Source organism: Strongylocentrotus purpuratus, unplaced genomic scaffold (genome assembly GCF_000002235.5).
Source record: "Strongylocentrotus purpuratus isolate Spur 01 unplaced genomic scaffold, Spur_5.0 spur5_scaffold_17, whole genome shotgun sequence".
Lineage (NCBI taxonomy): Eukaryota > Metazoa > Echinodermata > Echinoidea > Camarodonta > Strongylocentrotidae > Strongylocentrotus > Strongylocentrotus purpuratus.
The window spans coordinates 18,885,344-18,895,559 of record NW_022145602.1 but is presented as its reverse complement, the minus strand read 5'-3'; the positions used below and the strand labels follow the sequence as shown (position 1 = coordinate 18,895,559).

Sequence of the window (10,216 nt, the reverse complement as noted above, 5' to 3'; positions counted from 1 at the left end):
CTGCCATAGACTTAATTTGGCCGCCATTTCAATCAGGTTTCATATCTGTATGTAGATAATGCCTGGACTATCCTGTCAGACTTTTACATGTCTGTTCCATAAATCTTGATAGCTGAGTATTTCTAAATCTATACGGCATTAAAACATGACTGTTTACAGTTTGGTGTATCTAAGTGGAAGTTTTAGGTGGCTCCTTACATTACCTCCTGTTTCATAATAATCACAAAGATGTGACCATAAATCATGCAGAAAGGGAAGAGGGAATGGGTTCATGAAACATGACAATTATAGGGATGAAGAAATCTCAAATTATTTCATTTGTAAATTCTCTACATTAATTTGAGAGTACAATGTTTTGGTTATGCCTTACTATCAGTTTAACATTGAACATGATTTTCCACTCATTTTATGCTCTTTATATCACTTTTCTGCCTCTTTGACCCCAAAATTAATTAACCATAATTGATATGATTATTTTTGTTGCTTTCATATCATTTCTTCTATTTCCCCCTTTCTTTATGTGAGGCACTGCTGCTTTCCCTGGCTTGTCTTGTACTTTAAAGATGATTTCGTTACTTCACTATTATCATCATCATAAATTGAAAATACAGATTATCTGTATTTATGTATGTTTGTATATGATTGTAAACCACTGACTAGTGAAGACAAAGCTACCCTATAGTAATTACCTTTAAGAAATCAATTTTCTTTTGGCTATCCTTGGCAATAGTCGGTGGTACTTGGTACTTGGTAGGATTCCTCCAAAAGACGCCATAAAGGTGTCTATATATTATTTAATTTGAATCTATACTTTTTTGTTTGTGTTTAGCTTTTCCTAGAAATTGATAAAATCCACAAAAGAAGTAAAAAGAAATAAAAGAAACAAAAAGAAAGTAATAATGATCTGATAACAGTTTTTGTTGTTTGATTATCCAATCTTGAGTGTTATAACCTTCAATAATACTTATCATTTCATTTGTTTTGTGGCTTAGATAGTCATGTAATAACCATCCTATATATTACATTGTATATCTAGTACATATTAGACATAATATATGTTACCAAATACTGACATGCAGTGTAAGTCATCATGCATTCCAGTAAACACACAATCACAATTACTTCTCAATAATCAACTCAATCAACTTACGGTTCTTTCAATAGCATTAAGAAATACACAAACACAATAGGGTATTGAAACTACCCTGGAGTGGATTATTCAAAGTATTTTAGATCGTGTTAAATGTGCATCTTTATCAATTTATTTTCCATCATACAGATATCATCGTCACTTCAAGACTAAACTTTAATGCAATTTCAGAACTTATGCAAGGGTCTTAAGCTTGAATTGAGATGCTTGTCTCTAGTTAGCCTTAACCTAACAACGGATTAATTCAATTGATATCACTTAGCAGTTCATTCTGGCAGAAAAGCACCATCATTGCCATAATGAATTACCAGTGAAGTGGGCCTTACGCTTCACACATTGGTAGTAATGAAGTTATGTTCACTTCAATGGTAGTGGATCGATCACCAAGCTCAAGAGCATGGTATATGTGATGGAGATGTGTTGTATAAGTAATGCAGTGGTAATGGTTTATTGAAAAATTCATTTATGACCAACTAGCAAAATTGTAGAATTAGTACAAAGTAAATTACATAATGTTTACATATACAATCTGAACTTGAAGATTGGGTTCATGCCGGCAGAAAAGAATGATACATCAAGTTAGAGGCGTGATGATAACATTGAATGAATTGATAAGTATTGGTTTAGAAGAATAAACATATGAAAGATGAATTGCATAATCTATGGAAAATATAAGGAATGATTGCAGTGAGGAAGGAATTACATTGTACTTCAGACATACTGTCTAAGAACAATTTCAGAAGAGAGAAAATAGCTAGAGGATCTCTTGGAGGTGAATTATAATGAGAAAAGGAGGCAGATAGAGGGGTAGAAAGAGTGCATGGGAAAGAGAGATGGAGAGAGGGAAGAAGCTACATGGTTGGATGAAAGATTAGATGACAGTAATTGAATAAAATGTCTATTCTATGGTAATACTTTTGAAAATGTATAGCTTCATAACAATGCTATGTTTAAAATACATAACTCAGTTGTGGTTCTAGAGTAACCCTTCAGAGCTACTAGACTATAGTACCAAAAAAATCATGTAGATTTGCTTAAATTAATCCAGGTTCAAGAGTAAAAGACCCTTTGCCTGTGACAGTGCTACACACTAACTTTTTGGACAGGGGTCTGGATTGCCCTTTTGACAGTCTGCATGTATGTGCCCTATGTATAACAACGCCAATGTGTTGGGGTCTGGACTTAGATTAGTGGCAACCTGGGGTGTGTTTCACAAAGACTATAAGATCTACTTTAAGTTGGACTTAACTATGGTAGGACTTTCATGCCACTGTTTGCTCTCATCATTTACTGGCACTGGTCTCTCAAGGGACGTACAAATCATGGTCACAAATCTACAGAATTTACATTTGTTGATAATTTATTTTCAGAGGAAAAAATATTATCTAAAGATCATAATAGTGAGAGCAACCAGTGGCATGAATGGACTGCCATATATAGTTAAGTCCTACTTAAAGTCGATCTTAGTCTTTGTGAAACACTCCCCTGGTACATGTTGGTGTTGAGCCCCTGCTAATGGCAACCGTTGTTGTTCTTGCATTCAGCCTATATGGGAATAAGATAATTCAGTAGTCTATGGAACAATTCTTAATACATTGCTATCAGTACCTTCCATGTGACAAACATTCACAATGTTGTATGTTACACGATGCTATCAGTACCTTCCATGTGACAAACATTCACAATGTTGTATGTTACACGTTGCTATCAGTACCTTCCATGTGACAAACATTCACAATGTTGTATGTTACACGATGCTATCAGTACCTTCCATGTGACAAACATTCACAATGTTGTATGTTACACGATGCTATCAGTACCTTCCATGTGACAAACATTCACAATGTTGTATGTTACACGATGCTATCAGTACCTTCCATGTGACAAACATTCACAATGTTGTATGTTACACGATGCTATCAGTACCTTCCATGTGACAAACATTCACAATGTTGTATGTTACACGATGCTATCAGTACCTTCCATGTGACAAACATTCACAATGTTGTATGTTACACGATGCTATCAGTACCTTCCATGTGACAAACATTCACAATGTTGTATGTTACACGATGCTATCAGTACCTTCCATGTGACAAACATTCACAATGTTGTATGTTACACGATGCTATCAGTACCTTCCATGTGACAAACATTCACAATGTTGTATGTTACACGATAGCAACTACATTTGAAAAACCAACCTAAGGCACACTAGCCCTGTGTGAAATGCACCCACATCACATAGACGTATTATATAAGCCGAACATGATTTCTATGCTACATACAATTGGGTATTGCTCTTAATTATTTTTTAAATAGTTGCTCTCTTGTTGTGTATGCACCCTTTACTTTTTAAGCAAGGAATACAAAGATGTTTTCTAGACCAAAGTTGTCTACCACTAGCTATCTTCTGGGACGAGATATCTACCAACAGCAGGAAAGGTTTAAGAATGTAAGTTAGTAAAGGTCATGCAGTTGCATTGAAACAGAAACTGTCTAGAAACAATTTTAGAAAGGAAACTAAATTTAAGTTGCTATGTTAATTTAGAAACTTATTAATGTTGGACCTCGGTCTCACCAGCAAGACCTACAACAGAGTAAGCATCAAATACATTGCTGCCAGTGGAAAAAGTGGTTTGGATTTGATCTTGAGTCGGTTTGGTAGAGTGACTGAGATATGATGGTGGTAGCACCCGTCAATATACTTGCTAAGCAAATAGGTGCTACATTTAATGTACATGGGAAATATTTGCTTATTATATATATATATATATATACCTACTCATATGCAATTAGGAGCTGTTCATATTTTGGTACCCCTTCTCTCTCTCTCTCATCTGTACCCCCCTCTCTCGTGCTCTCTCTCTCTCTCTCTCTCTCTCTCTCTCTATCTCAATTTCCCTGTCTCTATTTCTCTCTCTTTATCAATATACTTATCTATCTCTTTATCTCTCTTCAAATCTTCTCTCTTCTTTCACTGTCTTTATGTTTTCTATATTTCTCTCACCCTCTATCTAACTTATTTCCTATTTGTGCAAAAAAGAAATGATGGGTGGATCGTAAAGTGTGCTGATTACTTTCTCTGCATGGCTAGTTAAGCGAGGCATTGGCTTGATTATCTTTCCGTGTCGTGTGTATATATGCTCGGCCGGCAAAGCGGGGAACTGTCATCTTGCGCTCTCATTTGAAGAGCAAGGGGAGAAATGGTGGAATTGGAGGCTGTGAAAGGTTATGCTTGAAATGGGGGAAAGGCTCATTAAAGATAAAGTTGAGTACTGGTCAATTACAGACACTGCATGGAAGCAATTCAGAAGGGTTGATAATTGAGTACATAAGACCATTATGCATACTGTGATGTCTTGGAATGAAAATTGAAAGAATTTCACTCTGTCTTGCTTTACATCACATGCACTGTACAGAGTACTTCATAATTTAGGATTTCCGTTAAAAAAAACACCAAAATTCAGCTAGTTCTTGCAATAGTAATGAAATGTGAAGGCATTTTAAGGGCAGTTAGTTTCAGCGGACATATCTTTTGTGGTTCCTTTCAAACTAGCATACAAAGAGGGAGAAAGTTGACAAGTTTTTGTCCTCCTCACGAGAACTCACCTGTCTCATGGAAAAGAAAGGAAGAAGGCAGACGAGAAAAGAGGGTTCAATAATCAGGATTCGTGGGGAAAGCCTTAATTGAAAGAAGAGCTCATCAATTACTGGACTGTGTAATTAGGGCTGGAAGAAGGGTGTAGGAACTCATGCCTTTTCTTGTTTTCTCCATAATAAATGGAAGTCTCCTAGCTCCCTTCACACTTTCATGTTTTTGGGGGAGAGGCTTGTTCACATTGACCATGGTAATCCATTGCGGTTGTGTGTTTGTGTGTTTGTGTTTGTACTGAATAGGAAGTGGGAATGACAACAGTAGTTGTGCACAAGAGTGGTCCTACATGTACTCACAGTGGTTTAATGGGGCCTATGTTAACATGCCTGTAATAGGCACCTAACATGTGAGAGGAGAAATAAGTGAGGCAATAGAGAGAAGGATTATGAGGGTTTGGCCGGGCACTATCATCTTCTTTTCCCACTTTGTTCCCCTTTCCCTATATTCTTTCGTAATTTTGTTCATTTTTATAAGTCATTCTTTTTTCTTTCTTTTTGAAGGGGGAATGCCCTGTGCCCCACCTAACTATTACTTACCCACTGATGCTTTAGCTCAACTATGGAATAATCAATAGGAAAAAGATGGCTTGTGATTAGTTATTTAAATATATGAATTGTGGCTTTCATAACCTTCTTTTCATGTTTTTTTTTTTACCCCCTCTCTTCTCTTTCTCTCCTTTGTCTTTTACTCACCAACCTTTTTTTGTTGTGGGGGGGGGGGGGGGGTGTCTTTTGCTCTGACCAATAGCTACCCCACTGTTGCTGTAGCTCAACTATGGAAGAATCAACTGGAAAAAGTTATGTTGTGATCAGTTGTTTGGAGAAGATAATCTGTGTCGGTTGTAGTTGTTATCATCTTCTTTTCTTGTTGCCTTCCCCTCTTCCTTTCTTTCTCTCCTTCACATTTGTTTACTATTCATGTTTTCCAAGGGAGGAGGGGGGGGGGGGTATCTCCTGCTCCCACAAATAGTTATGCTATTGATGCTGTAGCTCAACAATGCAAGTGTCCCCCCCCCCCCCCCCCCCAAAAAAGGGTCTTTCTTTCTCTACTTTTCTCCTTCATCTTTTACCATGATTCATGCTCTAGCTCTACTGTCAAAGTATTGCCAGGGATAACGGTGGTACTGTCGATGTGACTGATAGTGGTGTGATTAGCAAATAGGTTAATGATCAACTTTGGAATGTCTTTCATAATTTATGTGTCTCCGTAACCTGTGATCGTGATTTCTAGCTCGATATGTCTTGTCCAATTTGTTTAATTTATGTATTTGTCTATTGGTCTATAAGAACTGACCAGCAGCACAGGCTGAATGGGGCACTTTACAACTAGAATAATACAACATAAAGAAAGTGAGATAGAGAGAGAGACAGAGACAGAGACAGAGAGACAGAGAAAGAGAGAGAGAGAGAGAGAGAGAGAGAGAGAGAAGGGGGGGGGGGGAGAAGGTGGAGAAAATGCATTAAAAAAATTCCATTTATATTTACATTTACAAGCGTAAGGACTGGAACCAAAGAGAGTTAGCGGGAGAGTCCAAATTAATTCTGTTCTGTGTTTTTTCATCAATTAATCCCCTTCTTGCTCCTAACAGATAAATCATGTTTGTATTTACTCTCTTCTGTCACCACATTTCTTTTTGTAACCCAGCTTCCAAGAGACATTTTCAGTTGTACAATTTTGATAAATGTTGAAGAGGAAGATATACACACTATAATATGAATAAACATTGCAATGCATAAGCCAGTCATTATAGTAGAAGAAAGGTAGAATTTCTTAGTCAATGAAGCTCACACTTTTAAACAGTACAGATATTTGGTGGATTGTTTTTATTTAGAGAGGTTAGATTCTATTTTTTTCAATATTTTTGGGGGGTATCGTCGTATAAAAAATTAACAGCAACGCAGGCTGAAAGTGTCCATTGACAAAGAAGTAATACAATATACCTGTACAATGGCATGTTATCAATAATATTATAAACATATAATGTACAATAAAGTATAATGCAATATAGTATAAACAAGACACATCATGGAAAGAACCATGTGATATCAAAGAGATAGGTAGAGAGTGATAATAGCAAAGAGAGGAATAACCAAGGAGAGGGAAAACAGAAGTGGAGAGGGGGATCTCTCTTGTCTCACAGAATCATAACTTTTCTAATTAACTTTTGAAATTAATGTCCCAAGTTTTTAAACCTTAAAGAGAAGGTTGAGTTCTAGGGAGAGGTATAAATAATTTTGATGACTCCAGAGCCTTGCAGTACACACCTATATGCTACATGCTCAACCCTTTCTGATCGATTCCACACTGTTTCTTTCACAATGCAATCGCATGACCAGAACTCAACTTTATTTTTAAAGAGGTATTGTCTGTTTAGAGCAAAAAAGGATTTTAACTCTGAGTAAAAGTACAGAGTTTAATATTCTTCTGGCTGTCAACAGAGGGATTACATTCGTTCACTCCTTCTTTTATTTTGTTAAATTGCAAGGGTATTCTTGCTTCCCTTGTTTTGTATTGGAATTTGATTTTTTTTTTTTTTTTTGTTTTGTATAATTATTTTATTTAATGAAGTGGGTTAAATGATATATGTACCTATTAAAAGCACATAATTGATTTTGCATTAATTCTGTTCTGTATTTATTTTCCCTTTTTAGATCTTATTGTAGTCATATCGTCTACTGCCGTAATGTGCTTTGGATCAGAAGGTCAAGTATTTGCTGCATCAGCAATCAGGTAGGTCAGAGGTAAAAGGTCGAAATGTAAGTTTCATGCATGGTCTGAGTATTGCAATGTCTGTTGGAAGCCAGAAGGGAGGTAACGCTGTGTAAACGATAAGATGTAATATATGCACATCTTGTCTCAAACAAATGAAAAAGAGGTGGTTGAAAAGGTATTTAAAGAAACGTGTAAAGACAGTTTTGAAACCCTGGTCATTTTATCTGTAATTTCAATGAAACTTCAGTGTAAAGTTCTTTAATGTAGAGGCCTTTAAACCAAGGCAAGAGTTTCTAAATACACAGCAATACCTTATCAGTATGTGACCTATGGCAGTTGTAATACATCATAGTGATTTATCGTCTGAAATGGCAGACTAGAACAGCCCAATTAAGATGATTCATTGGTTGAAAGCCTCAATGCTCCTTCTGTAGTCTTTGTATGCAGGCAGTGTGTAATTTACTGTCGTAGGTCAGAAAAAGAATGGATCGTCTGCAATGCAACAGGTCTATAAACAACATGACCAGTATGCTTCTAACACTTTTACAGCTTAATAAGTTTGATGCTAGTTTTACATCATATTTGCTATTCTTTTTGTGCATTATGTATAAATCTGGTAACAGTTTCTTCTTTCCCCTTTCACTATTCTTCATCTTTCTATACTTCTTCTATTTCCACTTACTCAAAGTAATGTGCATGCACCTTTCACTCAACTATCTACTTCTACTCTTTCTAGTTTCTTTATTTCAACTTCTAATATAAAGTTATATATATCCTATACTATTTTCACTTCTACTAGTTTCAGTTTCTAGTATTTTCCAATTTGCTGTTTCTAATTGTTCTCTATCTACTTGTACTATTTCCACTTTTTCTGTTTCTACTTCTAACAATCATTTTGTTTGTTGTAACTGTTTCTATTTCTATTTCCACTTTTTCACTTCTACTATTTCCACCTTTTCCCTTGTACTACTTCCGCTTCTAATATTTTCAAGTTGATAAATGTTACTTCTACCTTTTCTTCTTCTGGTACTTCCACTTTTTGCTTCTACTTCTACTTCTTCTACTTCTAATTTGTTGACTGTTGCTATTTCTAGTCCTACCCTTTTCACTTTAAGATCATTTTTGTTCCTACTTCATGATTGTACTATGTTTCATTTAGTTGCTATTCTATAATTTTTACTTATATTTACAGATTCTTATTTATCATGAATGACTGACTTGTCATATATGCTGTTTGGCAATCCTTTTGTGTATGCAGTCTGAAATGTCAGACTAACCTTCCACATAATTGAAGTGATAAATTGTATCCTGATTGATCCTAACCTAGTTGTCCAACCATGTAGATTCACCCCCGCATTCAGACTACTGCAATTCCGGGGACCTTACCTTTTTTTCTAGTCTGAATACCGGTATCATATAAAGAAAAACGTATAATAAAACGTTTTATAGCATGTTTGCTTTTAAATGCTGCTTGTAAGTGTTGGCTTGCATGGTGATGTAGATATACAGTAGGCTTGCAGGTGCACCATGTGAGAGAGAGAGAGAGAGAGAGAGAGAGAGAGAGAGAGAGAGAGGATTGAGGAGTCTTGAAAAGGACTCTGACTCGGTAATCTTTCTTGGGGGTGTGTAGTCCTGAAAAGGACTGTTTGTTATCTTTCTTAGCTTATAGTTCTAAGGAGAACTATAGCGCTTGGAGAGGATGAGTGGCTTGACGTTTCGAGCAGGTTGACTATCCGTCGTCAGGAGTGTACATGGTGCACCCGCAAGCCTACTGTATATTTTTGCTTTTGTTTCAAACAAAAACTCAGTAAAGAATCAGGCTCTTGTTTTAGTCGTAACGTCTTTTTGTGCGGTAAAACTGGGCGGGTTTCTTGTGAGCTCTCTCTGATGATTGGCCAGCAGTCATGTCAGTTGACCTCTTGAAGACTAGTGTACGTTCCTGTACACAATGTTATTTATCTGGGGGGTGTTTCATAAAGCTGTTCGTAAAGTTACGCATGACTTTATGAATGACTTGTATATGAAGTGCCAGATAGGATGCCCAAATTTTTTTCTGAAATTTCCAATAACCTCAATTGAATTATGGCAAAAAATATACTTTGCATTAAGAATGGTTGTTATAATAAGAATGTTAATCTACATCTGCATAGTTCAACTTAATAAATAATAATCAATAATGATTGAGCATCCCATTTGGCTTTTCATATACAAGTCGTTCGTAAAGTCATGAGTAACTTTAGGAACAGCTTTATGAAACACCCCCTGGTCTTTATATCCCATTTGCTGTACATGTATAATGATTCTGTATACAACGTTTCTTTATACGAGTTTCATGTTAGCGTGTGAACAGGGCATCAGTTTGGTTCCGCCCCATTGCGTATTGTCTTGCTCTTAGAAAATGTAAAAAGGAGCAATAGCTATTAACGTCAGATGCATGCCTAGATGGTGCATGAATAAATTTTCCCCAGTCATTAATTAATCTTGTACATGTATGGATAGAAAGTAGGTCACGGATATGACCTCCACTGTTTTTAAATTAGGTCACTAGTAATTGTTTTATTTTACAAAGTATTGTATTAAACATGCGTTTCATTTATCCTCGAGACAATCATTTTCCCAAGTCATTAATTAATCTTGTAAATGTACATCGTATGTATAGAATGCAGTTCATAGATATGACCCCCACTGCTTCTATA

The 10,216-nt window shown here is 36.1% G+C and overlaps 1 protein-coding gene across 1 annotated transcript in view; it reads left to right on the top strand.

Annotated features, from left to right (window-relative positions):
• Positions 1-3,711: 3,711 nt before the first annotated feature.
• LOC115925094 (potassium voltage-gated channel subfamily KQT member 1-like) overlaps positions 3,712-10,216 on the top strand; it is a 29,132-nt gene continuing 22,627 nt past the window's right edge. Inside the window, exons 1-3 of the mRNA XM_030988283.1 lie at positions 3,712-3,750; positions 5,895-5,952; positions 7,460-7,538. Coding sequence (XP_030844143.1) covers positions 3,712-3,750; positions 5,895-5,952; positions 7,460-7,538 — 176 coding nt within the window. The remainder of the gene's footprint in view (positions 3,751-5,894; positions 5,953-7,459; positions 7,539-10,216) is intronic.